Raw genomic sequence first — 22,114 nt, forward strand, 5'->3', positions numbered from 1 at the left:
GCTATCACTGCTTGTAAGTGCACACTCTAATTAAAATATACATGGAAATCAGACACACAGAACTAGATATTTCCAATAACAGTGGCAGATGTCTCATATATTGCAGGCACATTCATTTTTAATGCCTTTAGGAGCTCAACTAAATCACAACCAAAACTGATATTTGGTTTCCCCAGTGCTGGCTGTGTGTTTACTGTGTGAGTTATGATTTAAACTCCCTGTTGGTCCCTCATTCAGAATGCATGTAGGAAAACACTAAAAAGCTTCCAATCCTTTGAAATGTATCTAAATATTCATACGCTCTACATCTTGTCTTACATGTTTATGATCTCCTTTTTTTTTACCCCTGCAGGAGTATTTTGTTTGGAAATGTTTTTGCAAATGTTTACAGCATTTGCATGTAGTCTCTCTACTGTGTTTAATGTGTCTATATTCAATTAAGCGGTACAAATGACCACTTCCTTGTTCCCAGGACGAGAACTACCAGGGCATCGTGCAGTACGCCGTGTCGCTGGTGGACGCCCTGCTCTTCATCCACTACCTGGCCATCGTCCTGCTGGAGCTGCGGCAGCTCCAGCCGTGCTTCTCCGTGTGCGTCACGCGCTCCACGGACGGCGAGATGAGGCACTACAACCTGGGACAGCTCAGGTGAGGAGCACAGAGTTTCAACTTCTAGGTGTTTGATGTCGCACCCTCATGTTCGTTTATATCGTTCATAATTCCCTCTCTAATATCTATACTAAAACATCTCCTTCAAACTGGATTTAATCAAATTTCTTACCAAAAACTACATTTTACAAGATTACATTTGAACACATCATGATAACGTTAGAATCTACCTCCAACAAATACTCATTCACTCACTGAATAGAGCTTGAACGCATCATAATGTATCTCAGTGGAACCTCCCGTTAATGTTAGCTGTTAGCTCCAATGCAGGACTGTGCTGCTTTCAGGCTGCTAACACTTAACAATAACTAGCTCTTGTCCTGCCGATTTCAACACAGATTCAGGCTGATAAGACATGCAGGTGCATATTTTGATGCAAATTCGTCTTGTCTGCTGACTATAGAGTAGTCGACAACATTGTGAGACTTAATGCGGCATTAATGGACGCTGTTAGCATTGAAAGCACGGTAGCAGAATACCCAGGTGACCTCTGTGCACGTAGAGATTAAAGACAGAAGGAGGAAGAGGACACAAGGTAGAGAGAGCTACAGTAGGTTGATGGGAGCGACGGGGGATAGACGAGGAGAACGTGGGGGGATGAAAGGGAGGGAAAAGAGGACGACGTGTGGGCTAAATGAAGGCAGAGCGAGGGGGAAGATAGAAACTGGGACACCTCGAGTGAGAGAGACGGGAAAAGGAAGAGAGAAGACACTGGTTACATATTAGGAAACGGTGGGAGGAAAAGTGAGGGATGTGCCTGAAGGAGAAGATCGAGTAGAAAGGGAGATGGAAGAAGAACTGCAGAGACAAGAAGTGGCTGATAGGGAGAGGAAAAATGGTGCCAGGAGAAAAGAGGAGAGGGTGGGGAAGACTTGAGAGAGGAAACTCCTCAGAACAGAGCAGCAGACAGAGGGCGGAGTACAGAGGGAGACCCAGGAGACTGAGAACGCCACGGGAGGCAGCGAGAGACGGAATAGAGAACGAGGGATTAATACTTAATGGGAGGGGGGTGTTGGAAGAATCCTAAAATGTATGTGGGAATGAAAGAAGGGAGCAGTGTGTGTGTTTGTGGGAAAGAACAGCTCAGACCAGACCAACCAAGTTTTAATGACCTTGCTGTCTCTGAGGAAAAACAGGAAGATCCCATTTTTAGCCAAACACGGCAGCTCTCCTGTTGCTCCCTGGTATCAATACTCAGCCCCCAGTCTCACATACAGGCAGCTAATAAAACCTGATGGATTTATAGATGGGCCTCTTTTACGGCAGGGCGGATGATCCTATATCTGCTCTTACACTAAGGACTGTATCTCTCTGTAGTTTTGCGAGTGGACTGGTTCACACTTTATGAGCCCTGCAGCCACTTTTTTTTACGATTTTGAAATCTATTCTTTAATGCCAGAATTGATATATTTGCTTCATTAGAGTCTATGTGGAGGTAAAAGGAAGTTACCGCTTTTATTGTTGTAATCAGAGTATCGTGATGTCTTATCCGTTCCGTACCCGTCAACCGAAACAAACCGCAGCAAGCCGAAACGACTAAGCAGAAAACAGCGGAGGGTCTACATGGATACGACCTGCATCCTCACATTTTAAATCCAAAGTGGTAAGCACTACACATGCAGTAAAGTATGTAAACACTTTGGGTTTCACACACTGCCAGGAAAAGAAGAGCTGCAGTACATTTTTTTTACATTTTTAGTGTATTAATTTAGATGTTTTCCCAAAGTAAAAGTCCCTAGAAGTGTATGATTCAACTTTTTCCCATGGTGTAGTGTTAAAAAAGTTTAAAAAATCGTAATATCGAATCGCAATACCTACATATGGAATTGGCACCCATGTATCGTGATAGTATCGAATCGGGACATAGGCGTATAGTCCCAGCCCAAGCACCCACAGTGTTTAAGTGCAGGTATCAGTCTAGCTCTACCTGGCAAGACCATCAGCGAGAATATTGGCTATTTCGATATAGTTATTCTTAATGTATGTCAACGGGTCAGATTCCTCGCGTTCACCAGAATCTCACAGTCATCTGCTGTGTCCCTACAGCAGATGACGGGGAACTGATGCCGTTGTATCAATTTATGCTCTCGCCAAAGCCATCAGACTCCATTGAAAAAAACCTGTAATTTTACCTCACAGAACACAGACGTTACTGGTCTGGTTTGTTTGTTCTATTGTGTGACTTTGGTGAATCCGAACTAACCAAAGTCACACAAGAACACAAACTAACTAACCGTTTGAGGCAGCGGTAGAGCAGCAACCCCCGTGTTCTGCGAGGTAAAATTACTGTTTTTTTCCAATGTAGTACGTGTGTGTGTGCGTGTGTGTGTGAGATGGTGTGAGATGGTGTGGTTGGTTAGCCGGCTGCCTTGGGGGTGTTGTCCTTTGTAAGCTGTCCCATTCATGGTGCTTGGCCGGCAGCAGGCTCGGCCTCGCTCTGTTGTCCGTCTGTGACTGTAAACACACTGCTAATTAGTGCTCCCTGAAGACTGGAGCGCAGCATCTGGTCAGCCAGACACACATGCATGGACACGCATGCGTGTGTGTGTATGTGGGTAATTGCACCATATACATGCAAATGATTCATGCACATGTAGCCACAAACATGAACAATGCATCATACGGAGAAATCCCATGTGTCTCCTCTGCTGCTGCTCACATTCCTGTTTGTTTGGCGTCCATTTTTTCCTTATCATAATGGGGACCCAGCCTTGGCCCTGGGGGGGCCCCGGGGCCCTGAAGGCTTGTCTCTGTCTGCCTGGCCTTTGATGCCAATCTGAAGGGCGGAGGAAGCCCTTTTTTCCCCTTGTCAGACCAAACGACTATGAACGCATTCCTTACAGCCAGAGGGTGGGGGTTAAACCCATTCCCTGCTGGGGACTTCCCAGTTTACATTCTCTAACTGGTCAGTCCGGTGCAGCAACATTACAGATGGTCAGCCTCGGTGTAAACTGGTTTACAAAGTGGTCTGCAGTTTATTTCCCTGTAAGAAGCTGCTCCGGAGGCCAGTGGAGCTGCTCGCTTGAATGCTTTTGTGTCCTGTTTGCTCGGCTTAATAATTGATCGGAGTTGGGAAGAGGCAGGAACTCTGACTCAGCACTTACGCAAGTGGCCACCGAACAATGGTCTTGTCTGTCTGAATGCTTAATGCAAGAGAGGTCTCTGGAGTTAACCATGGGAGTTGATATCACTGCCCCTTTGGCTCACCCTCTGATGGTCTGTCTTATGAATGACGCACTGCTGAAATCATCTGTTTTCATCTGGCACATCATTCACTTCTAATACAACAGTAAACACAAAACTAGTAAAATGCTACACTATGCTTGTTGTCTCTTATGATAATGAACTGGCAAGTAAATTAACAAAAGCAAAATTGCAAGAATCATATCACTGTTTTATCAATATAATGAGTGTTAAAGGGATAGTTCTGGTGTTTTGAAGTGGGGTTGAATGAGGTACTTATCCATAGTCAGTGTATTACCTACAGTAAAAGACAGGAGTATCGGCACAGGAGCAAAGCAATGTACTGCTGGGGACAGTTGTTGTAGACAGTTGTCAAATTTACCATCTTGACTTAATTGAATTGTTAATTATTTAAGTGTTTTCTCTCTTCGAAAGGGGGATTGCATTTGGCCTTGTTTTCACTCATTTTCCCTGTCAGTGTTTCTTCCGATGCAGTGAAATTCTATAGATGAACATGAACAGACAGCCCCCCTATCCTCTCTTCACAAGTCGTGTATTTTTAGTCTGTAAACCAACCTAAACATCTGTGTTGTAACTCTATTAGCCTGTCATGATGGTAGTGTCAGCTCTCGTACACGTGACCGTCACCAGATGGCAAAGCAGTGCGAAAGAATGACGTTTTAATGCTGACTACATGCCTGGGTGGTCTGTTTCAAATGAGCCATCATATAATGTAATGTTTGCTCTGTGGAAGGAATGGATGTTCCGAGAGGTCAGAAAGTATCTGGAGGTGCTCTGAGGTCATCGTACTGTGATCAACCTTTGGGATAATAATCGGAAGCGCATGCTGCAGGCTAGCATGTGCTGCTGTTCATGTATATTGAGTTAGCTCTCCCCAAGGCCTGACGCAGGACAAAGTGAAGGCTATGAATACATCCACACAGACACACACACAGTTTGAATGAAAACGGCCAAGTGTTAAGCAGTAAATCGTGTTGTGGGTCAGTTAACAGCTGTCAACATCTGCTGTCGTCCTGTCTGCCAAATGCAGGTCATAGGAACTGTTGCGTCACAACAGAGTGGTAGCAGCTACTAAATGCGAATTTCACATCTATTCGCGTCTTAGCATTTACTTTGTAATCGTGCTGCATGAAAAATCGCTTCGCGTTTGGTGTGAACACACCATAAAGCATGTAAAAACAATGAAATCAAAAGCCAGATAAGCTGAGGGGGAACTGCAGAGACGTCTTTATGAGCGACTTGGTTGGTTCATGGTTAATGTATATAAAAAAAAGAAAGATTAGAGCAGCTTTAATATTAAAGTAATAGCCCGTTAATGAGTTTTCAAGAATGATCATTTGTAATTGTCACTACTATATGTCTTCTTTCAAAAGTCTCTCTTTAACCTCTGATGTACATTAGCTCACTTCCAGGACAACAGAGGCAGTATGTTCTAAAAGAGCCAATGATTTATGTCGTGTAACGTGTGAGAACACCCTGCCTGCTTGTGTACAGTTGGTTTAATAGTGCTATGTTATGAGGGACAAGACCTGGCACGCTCTCTGATCCACATCGTAAAGGATCAGGATGTGGGCTATGGCTGCTGTGCAGTAACACACATCACTCTCTTATTCCCTCCCTTTCATACATGTACATCATAGAAATGGATATGAATGGGAGCAAAAATCACGTTAATAAGGCAACAACGAAATCTGATTTGTTTTTTACAGTCTGGAGCTCTGAATGGACTGAATGTAGTTCCAGTGAATTGTTGATCATGTTAATAAAATCCTTTCTAGAGAAGTAGGCTCATTTTCTCATAGACTTCTATACAATCAGACTTCTTTTTGCAACCAGAGGAGGCGCCCCCTGCTGGCTGTTAGAAAGAATGCAAGTTAAAGGCACTTCAGCATTGGCTTCACTTTTCAGACCTGGAGATAGCCCACTGGCTCTGATGTGTTGTTCATTCTGAGTTTCTGGTGTCACAGCGTTAAGGGAATTTCCCCGTAAGGCAATCATTTAAGTATTACTGATAGATCTTTTAGTTCCCAGGTGGCGGTGATTTGTTTCTCATCTCTCTTCCTCCTTCAGCGTCACCTCCTGTCCTTCAACCTCTCTCTCTCTACAGCTTTTCTTTCATGTCTTATCATTTCATTTAATTAATTCACATTTGAGAATGTTTCTCTCTCCTCCTCGCTACAACTCGGCAGATGATACTTGCTGTCCTGAAGAAATACGAGACGGGGTTTTCAGTCTTAGCAAGTTTTTCAAAGAAAGCCAAAAAGGTCTTTCAGATAATCTCTCTGTTTTTGCCCTCTTGTCTCCTTTACTGTTTTGTATTCAGCAAGACGAGTTGTAGATATGCTGCAGGGATTTCTTAGTATTTGGTGTTACATGTGAAAAGTGTCCTGTGGCTCTCACGTTCTTCTGGAGCTCAACCTCTCACGCTGGCATAGAGCCACCTGGATTTAAACTAGAACATTTCCCTCGGCTAAAGCTCGTCTTTACTTCTCCTCCTCTCCAGCATTCAGCGGGCGGCTCTGGCCATCGTAGAGCACTACTACTGCGACTTCCCGGTCCACAACCCTGCGCTGCTCTCCGCCTCCAAGTCCCGCGCAGCCAAACACCTGGCCGGCCTCAAGGTCTACAACGTGGATGGTGAGTTCCCAGCAGCCCCCGCTGAGGGTGAGTGGGATGCTCTTTGAACTTCTTCTCAGACAACATATACACTATAATTTTCACTCTGTATATTATCGACTGTAACACAGAATAGGTTGTTCATTTTTCTTCCATTGATACCTCCAGGCAGCCATTCAGCCATTGTATGTACTTCACAATATGAAAATCACCTTGACACTCAATTAATCCATTTATTGTTTGGTCCATTAAAGGTGCAATATGTAATACCTAGCCATAGCTTAGCATTTCACCTCTACTACTTGGTCAATACAATCTAATTTTACTGTCATTATTTATTAAAACAAAGCCAACTACTAACTAACAGCAGGGCAAGAATACACAAAATTCAACCAAACTGCTGAAACTCTGAGTCAAAATAAGGCTGCTATCTTATAATCTTCAGGTGTGGCGTTATATAGTTTACGTTAGCCATCTGTGTGTTTACTGTGACGCCAACCAGGAGATGTACAGTCTGTTTACGCTTTTGATTAAATCATTGATGGTGTATATAGATGGATGACGCGTCTCCACTTCCTCCCACTGTACAAAAAGTGAAGCCAAAATATCCCGGATACGGGAGCCGGCCACCAGGGGGCGATCAAGAGGTTTTGGCTTCACTTTTGGGGAGCTGTCATGTCATCTGTCTTTATATACAGCCTATGGATTAAACTGGACTCCCAGCGCTAGAGTTGGTGTATTATCAGAGAAGACCAAGAAAACTGGAAGATTTTCACATTTCAGAAGCTGAAACCACAGATTTTTTTTTTTTGGGCATTTGCAGCAGCTTGACATTTTTTTCATATTTTTCAAAACTGCAACAATAATTCAACTTTTCTGACAGATCACCATCTAAAGCACATTTCAAGTCTCTGCAAGATTTCCATACTGTACTGGAATGTGCTGAAACAAATGGCTGCCTGGAAGGAAGGAAATAGTTGTGTGAACATATCATAATTGGAAAATTGTCGACAGTGATATATATATAAGGCTTCGATGATTTGTCGCCAATGGGCTACAACATGCAAGTGTGGTGATTTGATATTCGCCTCAATACTCTCTCGTCTCCTTGTGTGTCTCCTTCCACTGACGCTAACCCTTTAAGATGCCTTTAGAGCTAAACTGAAAGCCTACCTTTTGGACAGTAAGTAAATGCAGCGCTGCTACTCACTAAAGCACCCTCACAGACTGCTGGTGTTCACTTTATAAAAGCTGGCTACTCTCTAGATGTCCCTGAAGCCTCCTTTCACACAGAAGTGATGTCACTGCTTCACTCCTCTTCATTCTTTGCATGCCACAGGTTGATGAAAAAAAAAGTTCAAAGTCGTCCGCACAACAGAATGTAACACGAACCCCTCTGTATTAAAGTATTGCTCTCCCTTAAGTGTACTCAAGCTTCACTTAAGTGCACTAACTTGACTCCCTCTTTGTTTTGCTTTTTTCCTCTTGTGCCATTTCTCTCCCTCCTTTCTTCAGCCTCCTCTTAAATGTTAGTGGGAGACGGCGGCGGAGATGGTTGATAAATCAATAGCTATTACGCTGCCGGTCTTGTCATTTCTCTCTCGTGTCTCATCCTCCTTCATTTTCATCCTGCAGCAGCTGCTCAGGGACCTCTCTCTCTCTCTCTCTCTCCCTCTCTCCCTCTCTCCCTCTCTTATCTGGAGCGTTTACTTCCTACTTCTTTCTTTCTTTCTGCAGCCGCACCAACATCGCAATAAATAAGTCGAACTCAGGGACAGACAATAATCGTTCCTTGATTAAAGAGTGGTGAAGCCCTGAGCGCAAAGCGGCCGTAACACTCAATTACACTTCCAAAGGGGTACAGGTGATTTTGTTATGGCTGAAAAAGCTATCTGCTCTCCATATTGTTTTCTCAGCTCTAGATGTTGGGAGTTAGAAATGAATCCCGGCGGATAAAAAGTGTTTTTGCAAAGAAATCCTCCAAAGTATGGAAGATTTAAAGTGCCTACCTAAAAAAATAAATCAAACTGTTTAATACAATACACATTGTTATGTTTTCTGCCACAACTAAATTAAAACATGCGAAAGTTATTTCACTTTTTAACTGAATTGTTTTTCCACTCCACAGTAAAATCAAATCCTACCAGTCCTACCACTACTATTCCTGCTCTCTGTCGTAATGTTAAGACTGGAGCTAACGGTTCGCGTCTTTGCAACTGTATCAACCATTTAATGAGTCATGCTCAGTCATGCAGCCTGATGAAAAGTAGGGCATTAATTATGACACAAAAGAAGACAGACTACTTTTATTTTATGTGGATATGATTGATAGAACATTTCAACCATTCACTTTATTACTTTGTTTTTTTTATTTAGGCATCATAAATCTTCCATACAAAAGGAGTTAAACAAATTCTAGGCTTACCTGCTCCTGACATGGCAACACATGGCTTTCAGTATAATATGCCTCACCCATAAATCCCATCTAAGTGCAGTAATCCCAAACTCCCTCATCTCCATCCATGAATTATTCTGTTCATGCATGATCCCTGCCCCGCGTTAATAATTCAGCTCTGCCTTCTTTTAACCCGCTTTAACATCAGGCGGGGTTCATCAGCAGCCTCGTCTCCTAATTCCAAAAATGTGAACTTTTGAAGTTGCCCGAGACACTTGTTTAATTGGACGTCCCGTTCCTCCTGAAGGCACCGAGTGGAAGAGTAAAGGGAATGTTCAATAGCCGTGTGTGGGTGAGCCGTGTGTTTCTCCAAATGATCACAGGGCTCGGAACAATTAAAAATTACGACTTTGTGTGGCTATCCGCATCAGCTCCTGGGGCTTTAATATTGCTGGTGATAAAAGGAAATGGACCGTGGTTTATGTGCATCAATAATCTACCCCTCCACTCTGAAAGCACATTGCACTTTATGTCATCACCAAGGAATTCTGTGTTGCTTTACCTTTGTCTCTGAGGCCTTCACCTGTGAGAGATTAAGAGACACACACACACAGTAACCGTTCCCGTCTTATCTCTTCGTGCTGACAGGTCCGGGGAACAATGCAGCAGCAGGAATGGCCCACTCCCAGTCCAGAGCCATGATCGCCGCCGCTGCCCGACGCAGAGACACCAGCCACAACGAGATGTACTACGAGGAGGCGGAGCACGAGAGGCGCGTTCGCAAGCGCAAAGCACGGTAAGACTTACAACTCGACTTGTAATTTAACACCACTGAACTCGTGACTTCACTTGGACTTGAGCCTTTTTTTCAGTCTTGACTTGGGACTTTTTGGTCTTGACTTTTTCTTGTCTTTGTTTGCTGTGTTTCCTCCCAGACTGGTGGTGGCAGTAGAGGAGGCGTTCACACATATCAAGCGCATGCAGGAGGAGGAGCAGAAGAAGGCTCCGGTGGAAGTGATGGACCCCCGAGAGGCGGCGCAGGCCATCTTCCCCTCCATGGCTCGCGCCCTGCAGAAGTACCTGAGGACCACCAAGCAGCAGCACTGCCACAGCATGGAGAGCATCCAGCAGCACCTGGCCTTCTGCATCACCAACAACATGACGCCCAAGGTCAGAGGTCGCATGATGATCACATTTGCATTTATACATAGCTGGCCTTTTCTTATTCTAAGATATGATAAGAGCGTGTTTGTATATGTCCCTCCCTCCCAGGCGTTCCTGGAGAGCTACCTGGCCCCTGGTCCCACCCTGCAGTACAGCCGGGACCACTGGCTGGCTCGCCAGTGGACGCTAATCAGCGAGACGTCGGTCACCAGCGGCCTGAGAGACGGCTCCATCTTCCTGCTCAAGTGCGCGGACTTCAGCCTGGTGGTGACGACGAAGAAGATCCCTTACATCCAGATGTCGGAGGAGTACATCGACCCCAAGTCACACAAGTTCGTCCTGCGGCTACAGTCCGAAACCTCTGTGTAGGACTCCAAACTTTTTTTTTTATTCCTCACCCTGTTTCGTTGCTCTCATTTTGTGTTTGCAGTTTTTATTTGTACTTTTTTGGATTTTTTTATATACGAATCTATATATTACACTCATGTTTGAATATATTGATCTTTTTTTATGTTGAAAATCAAAAGAAAGAAGGCGGTTCGACGCCTCGGACGTGGTTGTGTGCACATACAGTATGCGTGAGTGTGTGTACGCACGTGTGTCAACGCAATCACTCGTTCCTTTTTCTGTTTGAGATGCTGGAGCCAAACAAGATGGGAACAACACAGAGACTCTGTTGTCTCGGTCACTCCTTTATTTCCATGGGACAGACAGACAAACCACTAAGGACTGCGATGGTGTGACTTGGATTTAGGTATTTGAAGCCTCACGGAAACACGTGACAGATATCCTGCCTGTGTTGCTGTCCTCGGATGCTCTTTTGGACGTCAACGGATTGAGAATTAAACGGATTTCTTTCTCTCCAAAACCAAATTAAATGCATTTGACAAAAAAAACAATCAGACTTTGCATTAAATGCACATTTATGTATGTTTATAAATTAAAAGAATATGCCTAAAAAGGATGGAACACATGATCTCCGCCTGCTCAAAAAGGATGTTTTCCTCTCCACAATCTCCTCATCACTACTTCCGTCGAGCTCCGGACAAACCCTTTTCTTGCCAGTTGAGATGTCAAGACTCCAGCCTGAGGCGTACAGTAGCCCCCCTGGGTGCTAATCCTGGGACGCTTTGAGCTGTTACGGTGCACGATTCTTCTCCAGGTGCAACGGAGCAAGATCAGAAATATTTCCACATCAGTTGGGAACAACACACACACGCCACGTTAAACAGCGGGGCGAACTCGCCATGATCCGGATCATAAGAGACGCTGGACGCACGCCCAAAAAACGTTTGCCCTGCTGCCTCATCGGTTCAGTGACCTTCTCAGGGCTTTCATGTCTGCCGTATCGGCCTGACGTGATGGAAAGGGAAGGCAGTGAGGAGGAGAGACAGAGCCACGATGTCACAGATAAAAAGTACTACTGATTACTCCAAACCAGAATCCCCCCTTCTGTGGGTTATACAGCAGAACATCTAAATACCGTAAATCCTCATGTTAAAGCCGGTGTTCAATAAAGCTTAGCTACGGCTGAATAAAGGCCGCTATTTGAGAATTTACGGTATTTAAAGAAGGATTTCATCTTTCAGGTCTCACAGGGTTTCACTAGAATACATAATAGAGCCAACAGAGTGTATCAATAGTGTGTCACTGCAGCAGGGCGGAACCTCCTTCCCAACTGGACCGTCTGGTTTTCCTTTGCTACCTGGTCCCACCTGTGTTATCTCACAAACGTGCTCACAGTGAATCCCTCCAGGTCAGAGGGGATTTTTCTAATTATTTCTTTCCCCCTGATGAATCAGCGTGTCTTCTAACACCAGAAAAATACAGTTAAATGAAGCTAACGGCACTAAAAATGACACTTTTTTAGATCACGAACACTCTGATTCGGCAAATTCATACTGTGTAACTCATTCAAGAAGGAAACTATGTCATACTGATAATATCTTGTGTGGCTATGAGCAGGGTTGTCCCCTACTGCCCCCTGGCTGGTAACCATAATAGTGCCAGTTTGTCTGCCTGAGGGCTACAGCAACATGTTTTCATATAAAAACACAAACATACTGTTCATTCTTTAAAAAAAATTGCTGTTAAATCACCTGGGAAGAACTCAAGAAACACATTTTTGCTGTTTCCTGCAAACAGCAAACGTCTCTTTTGGAGCGCCTGCCACTGGTCACATGTTGTACCCACTGACAGGTGAACTTTGTATGATCCCAATATGACTGTGCCTCCTGTTTTTACACTGTATCTATTTATGTAAACGAGCATGTGTGTATGTATGTATGTATGCCATTCCAGTTCACACGACCAGCCTCCCACATCACTACCGTCTGTCACGCTGTTGCCAGGTTACAGTCCTCCGTCATGGTATGGTTTTTTGTCGGACAGGTCGATGATGATGATGATGATGCAATGTTTCAAGTTTCACAGCATTAGCATTTGTAACAAAAAAATAAAATGTAAAACTGCTGTATGGGATCGTATTGGGCAGAAATTCCACCTTGGACACGTGAAAACGAATGAGTTTGATGCCTCGTTTTGTGATTCTTTTCCTTTTACCTCAGTTTTGTGATTTCCTACATATCCCAGAATGCCTCTCTTCAGTTAAAGGTGGCTGGTTAGTGTATGAATACTTTTAAGCTTCCAAACTTATTTGTGAAAATGAGGCACATGTGCTCAAAATCCAACGTGCTTAATGATTGCATTGCATTCTGGTCTATTGAGGCTTTTTGTGTCTCTTTGTTTGAGGCTTTTATAACGGATTTCTTCTTTCTTTTTACCTTAAAAAAATGTAATGTATTTGTAACATGATTTTAAAGGTATATTTAATTGAGCAATTTTACGTTACCTGAAGGCCACCGTAGTTCTCTGACACGCTTGGAGGGAAGGGAGGAGTGAGCGGAGGGGTACTCAGTTGGTTGCGATCTGCAACCGCACCACTAGATGCCGCCAAATCCTACACAGTGTCCCTTTAATGGCTGCATTGTATTCTGGTTTATTGAGGCTTTTTGTGTCTTTTTGTTTGAGGCTTCTATAATGAATTTCTGATTTTTCTTTATCTTAAAAAAAGGTAATTAAGGTATTTGTAACATGATTTTAAAGGTATACTGAATTGATCAATTTATGGATTATAATAAGGTATTACTAATGGGTTATATGCACAGTTTTATTATTTCTTATTGATCAACTAACTGGTTTAAAGAGTTCAAAACTCCAAAAATCATGAAAACCATTTCGAGTTTTTACCCCTTTGAACTCCTAAACCGTACATATAATCCATTAAAATATCTTCACATTACAATTTCGATTAATTGATTAATTATCTTATGAACCCCTGAATTTGCACCTGACTTGAAAGATTACAGTCCCCTTTGAGTACAAATTAAGGGGTATATGCATTATTTTGTAAATTTAAGGTGATTTTACGCCTTTAAAACCCCTTAAAATTACACTCATAATCTGATTATCGACACTTCTAGGCTTCCGTAGAACAAAACAATTTAAATTATGCTACTGCGGCTTCAACTGTACAGTGTCTTTCATTACCTGTCTCCCATTCTTCCAGACTTCCTCCTCAGCATCTCCATATGCACCAGCTTCTCGCCCCGGCTGCAGGCTTGCTAACACTCTGCTCTGTCGCTGCCCATTAAGCGTCCGGCCCTGCTGTGTGACACGCTGCAAAATTTCAGCTTTTTTTTTTTTGGCCTTGATTTGGTGGCTTTTTGTTGTCGTGAAGCTCAAAGGTAATTGGCTTGCCATCAGCCTGTCAAGAGCGGCGCAGCCGGGCCTTGTGGGTAAATGAATGTCAGCGTCGGTGTCCGGCGCTGAAAACAAACAACCTCATACCTCGGCGAGGCCGCCTGTCGGAACTCATCTGTCCCCGGCTTAATCCCCCTCCCGTACCCGCCTGATCTGTGACCAGGACCAGGAGGAGAGAGAGGAAAACGAGGAGCATTTGCATCTAAATGGAATGTTTTTCTTCCCCTCATTCCTCCCTCTCTATTTGTTTGGTAATTACTTGGTTATGCGTAAGATGGAAGAAGCGTGAGAGGAAATCCTTCTAGCTTCAGTTTTGAACAGAAATCTACACCCTAACACGTCTTGTGCGCCTGTCTTCTCTTTCTTTGCGGTTTTATATTGAACCTGATAGACCCTCACACCCGCTAGTGTTGCTGTCATCCTTCCTCTCTCGGGAGTGTGTGTGAGAATGCAGTCCCTCCTTTTCAGTCGACACTCATGTAAAACACCATCACACTTGACATTCACAGGATTACGTAACCTAAAGGCCTTACACAGAACACTCGCACCATGACACCGTCTGCTTCCTTTTCCTCAGGAGGGAGCGTGACATGTCGTCTTGCCTCGGGTCACGTTTAAATGCACAGTTGTCATCTCTCAGATATGGCTGCATGGATTACGTGTGAACCCCACAAACATCCTGTTTACACACCGCATCACACCCACCTCCAGGGGAATAATGATTCCAGCATGGCCCTGTATTATTAATTCATGTCCAGCAGGAGTGTGTCCGCTCCTTATGCAGTTTGTTGGGCCCCGGTGGGCAGCCTTTTAGCTCGTCTCACCCCAACTCCCTCAGCCTCACTGTCCAGGTCCCTTCACCCATTAAGGAGGCATAATGATGCTGAATTATTCACCGATGTTTGAATAATTCAAGGTGAAAACGCTCGTTGACTGAAGGAGAAAATGTGCCAATCTGCTGTCTTTAGCATCAGCCTGGACCTTCCTAATGAGGGACAGAACTGTCTCACATGCACACCTTAGAAACCGCAGAGGTGACACACAGTTGTTGTGTACTTTTATTATGTCCTGAATTAATGACCAGAAAGTTCAAGCACTATTGTACTTAAAACAAAACAAAAACATTTGTAATTTATTTTCACATGTATACACACAATTCCCCTTAATTAATCATTTATGTCAACTTTAAAGGTGCCTACAATCAATTATTTTTTTATTTTTGTTATTTTATTTTTATTGTATTAACACGGGTGTATTACTGCTTCAGGCACTGTGCTAACTTTATTATAAACTGGGCCACAAATTTCCCATGATGACCTTTAATCAGTTCTGTTTTATCCGCTTAACTATTTAAACCACAATCTACAGAGAGACCAAAAACTTCCATCCTTCTACTTCTTTTGATTTGCAAAAAATGAGATAATTTGTCATGTAATGTGGTTTTAATGTGCCAGGCGAGTTCAGTATTTTGAACTGCCAGGACACCAACCCTTGACATTCAGGTTAGTCGTCGCTGTCATCTTCCTCATCCGGGTCGTGGCTTTCGTAGCTGTCCTCTGGAACGTAGCTGTCGGGGCTTTCCTGGTCGTCGGCAGACTCGTCGTCGTCCTCTGTGTTCACCCTCCCCGACAGGACGTCCTCTATCCAGTCCTCCAGCTCCTCGGGGGTGGGCAGGTCCTCGTCGTTGGACATGTCCAGCCACACGCTGTCCGCCTGGAACGTAGAGTGCCAAGAAAGTCGAGGTAAGGGTTAATTCACTATGGAACAATCAAAGCTTTTTAACCACTACTTACATCTGTGACGTTGACCACACCGATCTGAGGTCTAAACAGGTCCAACTTGAAGGTCTTTTCCCAGTAAGTGGTCAGCTGGAGGGGCGAGAGAAATAACTTGGACTATCAGTGACAAATTTGTTGATACTTTTGTTAGAAATACTTCGCTAATGATGAGGCAGAACCAGAGGGAAGTCATCAGGGTCGATCCAGACGATGCTGAGCTCCGGGTTGTTGGTGTTGTCTCTGGCCACGTCTTTCAGGATCTCCAGGAATTCATAGCCATCTAGGGACGACAGAATAGGGGGAAGTTGAGTTCACCTTCACGTGCTAAAGAAAATAAAAAGGGAAACAACTGCAAAATAAAAAAGGAAAAGGTTCAGACCTGGATCTTCCTCCTCTGCAAACGCAACAATATGTATTCCATCCATGTCGTCCTCCTAGGAATTGAAAAAAGTTCAGTACTATTACAACTCAAATTAGCTCAAGACAATTCTACGAAAATGTACAAAACAGTGGGCAACTCTGGGGTTCGAAAAGTGAAGCCAATGAGGAATTGCCTTAAACTTGCATTCTTTCTAACAGCCAGCAGGGGGCGACTCCTCTGGTTGCAAGAAGAAGTCTGATTGTATAGAAGTCTATGAGGAAATGAGCCTACTTCTCACTTGATTTATTACCTCAGTAAACATTGTAAACATGAGTTTATGGTCTCAATCACAAGTTTCAAGTCTTCTCCAATACAGCATGATGTTCATTTAGTAAATTATGGTTCCATTTAGAGTCAAATAGACCATAAAGCAGGGGATGCTTTAGGGCGTGGCTACCTTGTGATTGACAGGTCGCTACCACGGCGATGTCCGGTCTGGGAGTTGTCTATATTTTCGTCTTAGAACTTTAACTCTTTCACAGTTTGTTTTCAGCTCATGAAAGTTAATTATAACCTTTTTGGTCGCCTAAATGTTATTCAGCGTTCGGTTGTACTTAGCTCTACGCTCTCATGTTTTCTGGTTGCAAAAAAACAAGATGGCGATGGCCAAAATGCCAAACCTGAGGCTTCAAAACGGCAGTCCACAATCCAATGAGTGACGTCACAGTGACTACGTCCACTTCTTATATACAGTCTATGATACAAATCAGTTTGGGGAGCAAACTCTTGTCTTCTTTGGTAAGACCAAACACTTACTCACCCATGTTTCAAACATATTCTCTGCCCGGAGCTTCCTCAAAGTAGCCCTGTAAAGAGCACATTTTTTGTAAAAAGCTGTTTAACCGGGTATCAACAGCGTTGAAATAACCATTAAAAGATATAAATCCAATCAACCTTCTGTGCTGGTTGACAAACTCGACAATGTCCATCTCCGACAGAGGTCTGCCAGGCAGGATGGCCGGCTCCTCCATGAACGGCTCATAAAAATTCACCTCGTTCATCTTGAGGGAGAGATGTTTGGCCACCTAAAACATACAATATGCCAGAATTTCATTGTGATAAGCAGGTGGAGGATATAATTATGGGGTTAAATAGTGTATTAACAAGCAATGTGTATGTGAGAAGAATCAAAAGTGGGTTCCAAAGCAGTCCTGAGAGTTGGACACTATAAATGCAGATTATTTTGTACAGCAAGACTCACAGATTTATCAAATGTGGCAAAGAACTTGATGTAAGGTTGAAAACGCTCCGAGGCCTCCTGAAAAGCTTTGTAGTCTGAGAGAAAAGGGGAGAGAGAGAAATTGATGAGGAACTCAAGAGAGAATGGCAGAAACCAACGTTAAGAAAGTAAAACAGGAACTTCATTCACATTCTGCTCACATCCCAAAGCCCAGATCTACAGTATGTGATCAGGAAGGCAAGGAAGTGAAACACACTTGCCTCATTCAATTTCCCATCATGATTCTACTGTCTTCACCCAAGTAACAAAGTCTCCCTTAATACAGTTTTACACGCTCGTAGCGCGCTCCCGGCTCTGCTCCCAACAAGGTCACAACCAAGGACCAACCTATCTCTGGACAGAAATAGGCTCCATAATGAAACTTCATGCCACTGTCATATCGGAGCAGATAGCATCTTCCCTGTCTCTTTTTTTTGTGAGAGGAACTATAATTGCAGTTTGACCTATTAGACGGAGAACTAGAAGCTATTTAAAGGCCCTCGTGGGACTGAGTTAGAGTGCCACAGTCTGGAATCAGGTTGTCCTTTAGCATGGTGATGTAGCTCCATTAGCCTTTAGATCCCATTAGCGTCTGGGGAACACAGTGAGGCAGCTTTAGGGGACGGAGAAAATGTGTAGATGATGTGTAGACAAATGCATTAATAAACACTCGCTAACATGAATCTTCTCCCTTGAAGTAGCCAATGAGGCGGATGTCTTCCTCCATCCTCTCGAAGGCTCGCAGCTCCATGGCGTTGTTGAGCATTTCCACTGGATCCTCCAGCACCTAGAGGGCAGGATAGTATAGGTAAGGGATTTTCACTGCCAAGATCTGGTCAACATTTTTTTTTCATCTACCTCTCGGCAAGAAAGTGAATAAGCGTATACAGTTGCGAATTGGGAACGGCTGGTTCTGAAAGTGAAAGTCCCATTAATTTTTCCTCGGCATGAAACTCTCCCGGTTAAATCATCAGTACAAAAATGTACAACTAAAATATCTGGTGCATTTTGGCAAGAAACATCCAAACACAGCTTCACTTCGGGTAATTTTTGGATGAATTCAGCAAATATGGCACTATGTTTTGTTTACACCTGCAACAACACAGCGTTTTGAATTCTCTTGCAGCTCTGATTCATACCTCTGACTTGGCCTCTTCTTCATAGCAACTGCAGCTAAGGCTCATGGGTATTGTAGTATTTGTGAGCTGTCCGCCCAAAATGACATGATTTATCAGAAATTAAGTTGAAATATTTCAACTTGAGAGTCCCATATTTCTATTAAAATGGGAAGGGGGAAAAACACTTCCAGAACCAGCGCCCCCTCCCACGTTGCAACTCTTATTTCCCAAAATGTCAAACTATTTCTTTAAATTTATTCATGGTAAAATGTCACAGATTATTCCTTTAATAAGAAATACCTTCAGGGGAAAGTGACATGAAAGCTTCTCCTGCTGAATCTTGTATTGCTATGAAATACATCATTTACACGTATTCTAATGAGACTGCAGCTGTTAATTGCTGTGAGGATTTCTTCTCTCAATGGGTGCCAAGATAACACATCTAAAAAAATAGCAGATTTTTCACTCACATCCAACAGAAACTCCACCAGTGTGTCTGCTGAGAGCTCCCCATCAAACTCAATGACACGGTCGTCCTTGAAGACGTACAAGCTGCCCACCTCCTCCAGACCTAATCAAACACCAGGAGTATATATGACTTTAAGAAGGCTTTTTACAGAAAATACTAAGGTTGGATAAAAGCAAAATTCAAATTTAGACATTCAGCATGCACAGTAATGGCAAGTGATGCAAGACACATGAGTCATACCCAGTTTTTTGGCTACTTTAGCGTCCTTCTGGGAGTCCACCATCCCGAAACCGATGTCTTTGTTCTCCAGGACCTGAGCTGTGAGCTGGGTGTTCACACAGACAAATGTCATTCAGCAAAAGGCACAAAATGACATTATTGACATGCTTTCTCTATAAACCTTCTTAGAAGACTTCTTAGGTTTTCTGACTTGGGCCTGCTAACTGCTTACTCCTTTCGATCTTAGGAACTGTCCAAATTATACCACATTTAGCAAATGTTACATTATATATGCTTAACATCAGCATGTTAGCGATTTCATTGTGGAAAAATTTGCAATTACAAATTCGTCTGCTACTTCAGCACCACGGACAGCGCTGTGGATTTATCAACACAGTTAGGATACTGATATTTCAGAGCCATGGTCGGGGCCATAGATTATAACTGGCACAAATCATGGCGATGTTTCTACAGTAGCCCAGAACAGACAAACCAAACACCGGCTCTAGAGAGGGATATTCACATTTTCGCGTCGGCCTCTTACACACTTCGCACACAGAATAAGTTTCAGTTAGTTGCAATCTGCAACCACACCGCTAGATGCAACCAGATCCTACACACTGCACCTTTAAATAGAACATTTAACATGTCACTTTCTGCGCTGTGTATTCGAGCTGGCATCCACAGCTGCTGCTGTCTTTGTCAATACATCGTTTCATTACAGAGGTGTGTGTGTGTGTGTGTGCGCTGAGAACCCCTGTGGAGTTTTCTTGTTAGAGGGAAGCTGTGAGTCAGGACTGCTTGCCTTTCAGCGCGAGGAAGGAAAACAGATTTAGTAATATACCACTGAAGACAAGAGAATTTGTTTCTGTTTACCAGAAAGTGTTTCTGCTTTCAGTGCACGAAACATGACAGGAATGGAAAAGTGATAACTGAAAAAGAGTCCACTTGTGTCATACTTACAGCTCATGAATAAGAAAGGAAGGGAATCAAGAGAACATCTACTTATTTCTAGTTCACAACCAGATAGTAAAGAGTTTTGGGAACAAGCTATAATTAACAGAATGACCTAGAAACAGTCCCTGGATACATGTGAACCGCAGAGGAGGGCACGTAATGGGATTAAAATCACTGCCTGCCAGTTGCGAGAGTGTGCAGGTAAAACATGTGTGACAGCTGTGAATCCTTCTCCACTTTATGGTTAAACAGACAGTCGACACGTCAAGCAGACAGAGGAAGAATGAGGCATTCAGTGTCTGGTGGATCACTGACTATACAGTGACTTATTATGACGGGTTAGAGTCAGATGAGCACGGCAGTGAGGCTGCAAGTGTAACCCCGAGGGGATTTGAGCTCTGTCTTATTGAGACATTTTTATGTTATCAGTGGTATCGGGACAATGGATGTCACAACACACATCTTTGATCAGTAATGATGTCTCCTTGGCAGGTGTTGTGTACCTTAAGAGGTCAGTGTCACTGGAAAATTAAGGATTTGTAGGGATGTTGACTGTTGGAACAGTTAGTTGATTCATTCATAAACTGAGGGACGGAGAATTTATAGCAAACATTTTTAACAATTGGTTAAATGTTTATGCTATTTTTTTTTTAACAAAAAAGCCCAACGGCTTCTCGCCACAGTGCCAGACCGTGACAAAGGCTACAACTTCCAAAGGGATTTCCACAACCTGGCAACCCAAAAGTATTAACAAATGATTTAGCAACCATTAATAAAGAAAAGAAAGTGGTATCTCTGAAATGTAGAACGAGTTCTTAGACAGCATTTAAGGGCAGTACACTTTTTTTCAGATTGCAATTAACTCAAATTCCACAATAAAGAAAGAATATCAGCACTAATCTCTCTTTCTCTTTCCTAACTCCTCCAACTCCCCTCTTCCCACCTCTCCAGACCCTCTTCCTCACCTCCAGCACCAGCTCCGTCATCTGGAACCTCTTCTGCAGGCCCTTGTTGGCAGGCAACGGCTCGTGGTAGAACAGGCACAACAGATCGTACCTCTTCAGAGCCTTCTTGTAGTTGCGCTCGCTGATGTCCAGCACCCTGTCCTTCCCGTCGAAATTGGGGAACTCGAGACCTTCCTCGGCACTGCAGAATAAAACCGGGCAAAGGCAGAGGCCAGATAGGAGAGAGAGCCAGATCTGATGCATTGTTGCTTAAAGTTGTGGAGGTGTTTGCACGCCAGAGCAAAGTTTGAAGAACTTCTCAAGGTTGAATAATACAAACATACAAAGGAGATTCCCTAAAATGCATCCACAGATTTGATACCTCTCTATAGCAAATATGAATATTCTCACAAATATGTCATCCCTATTCTCTCTCTCTCAGCTTCTCTCTATATCTCCACCTGTCTTCTGTCTCCTCCTCTCTCCGTCACTCAGTCTTACTGGCCCAAATCTCCCAGGAGGGTCTCTTTCTTTCCTTCTTTTTTTCTCCCTGACTGAGAAACTCACTTCAACAATCCATGTCCAATCGTCCATGTGATATGCCCTTGACATAAATTCAGACACTAGAACAAAGGATTTCAATCAGCGATGATTATGATAGATAGATAGATAGATAGATAGATAGATAGATAGATGGTAACTTTATTGATCCCGAGGGAAATTCAAGTTTCTAGCATCACAGTTCCATAGTGAAAAACATGTTAGTAAAAAGGCAGTAAAAAAGTTAGTAGTGCAAAGTACAAAAAGAATATACCAGATATAAAAATACAAGGAGATGACGAAAACTGTTAAAACTGAATATAGTGCAGGGTAACAACTGTGATATAGGACTATTAAAAAAGTGAATATAGAGCAGAAGAGACTGTTAAAAATGAATATAGTGCAGGGTAACTCCAGTAGCTTAGTCTATGAAAGTGCACTGTATGCATTATTATTATTATTATCTGTCCTGCAGACGTCCTCCTATGTTATAATTTACATTCTTTAATGCACTTTTTTATATTATAATTTACAATCTTGAATGCACTTTTTTATATTATAATTTACAATCTTGAATGCACTTTTTTATATTATAATTTACAGTCTTTAATGCATATGTAATGCACATATTTATATTAT

At 43.1% G+C, this 22,114-nt stretch overlaps 2 protein-coding genes across 5 annotated transcripts in view; one reads left to right on the top strand and one right to left on the bottom strand.

Moving 5' to 3' along the window:
• LOC141763192 (vang-like protein 1) overlaps positions 1-12,520 on the top strand; it is a 47,422-nt gene extending 34,902 nt beyond the window's left edge. For 3 of the 4 annotated variants that reach the window (XM_074627657.1, XM_074627655.1, XM_074627659.1), the window contains 5 exons: positions 473-648; positions 6,377-6,537; positions 9,533-9,680; positions 9,820-10,054; positions 10,157-12,520. In XM_074627657.1, the coding sequence (XP_074483758.1) occupies positions 473-648; positions 6,377-6,537; positions 9,533-9,680; positions 9,820-10,054; positions 10,157-10,417 (981 nt within the window). In that variant the 3' untranslated portion in view covers positions 10,418-12,520. The remainder of the gene's footprint in view (positions 1-472; positions 649-6,376; positions 6,538-9,532; positions 9,681-9,819; positions 10,055-10,156) is intronic. The other variant, XM_074627658.1, reaches the window with a different exon arrangement.
• A 2,553-nt stretch (positions 12,521-15,073) lies between these two features.
• Positions 15,074-21,558, bottom strand: LOC141763193 (calsequestrin-2-like). The gene is made up of 11 exons (XM_074627660.1): positions 20,957-21,558; positions 19,056-19,140; positions 18,817-18,917; positions 17,907-18,015; positions 17,211-17,284; positions 16,904-17,034; positions 16,770-16,815; positions 15,968-16,022; positions 15,768-15,868; positions 15,604-15,678; positions 15,074-15,523 (listed from the first exon to the last, which is right to left on the bottom strand). Exons 1-11 carry the CDS (start codon positions 21,197-21,199, stop codon positions 15,314-15,316), a joined length of 1,230 nt encoding a protein of 409 aa, XP_074483761.1. The 5' UTR covers positions 21,200-21,558; the 3' UTR covers positions 15,074-15,313.
• Positions 21,559-22,114: the final 556 nt, after the last annotated feature.

Source organism: Sebastes fasciatus, chromosome 24 (assembly GCF_043250625.1).
Source record: "Sebastes fasciatus isolate fSebFas1 chromosome 24, fSebFas1.pri, whole genome shotgun sequence".
NCBI lineage: Eukaryota > Metazoa > Chordata > Actinopteri > Perciformes > Sebastidae > Sebastes > Sebastes fasciatus.

Coding starts and splice junctions, on each gene's coding strand:
- LOC141763193 (XM_074627660.1), bottom strand. CDS start 21,199: ATGCATCAGATCTGGCTCTCTCTCCTATCTGGCCTCTGCCTTTGCCCG. Junction 18,918..19,055: donor TAAAGTAGCCAAAAAACTGG/GTATGACTCATG, acceptor GTGTTTGATTAG/GTCTGGAGGAGGTGGGCAGC. Junction 17,285..17,906: donor CTTCAAGGGAGAAGATTCAT/GTTAGCGAGTGT, acceptor CTTTTCTCTCAG/ACTACAAAGCTTTTCAGGAG.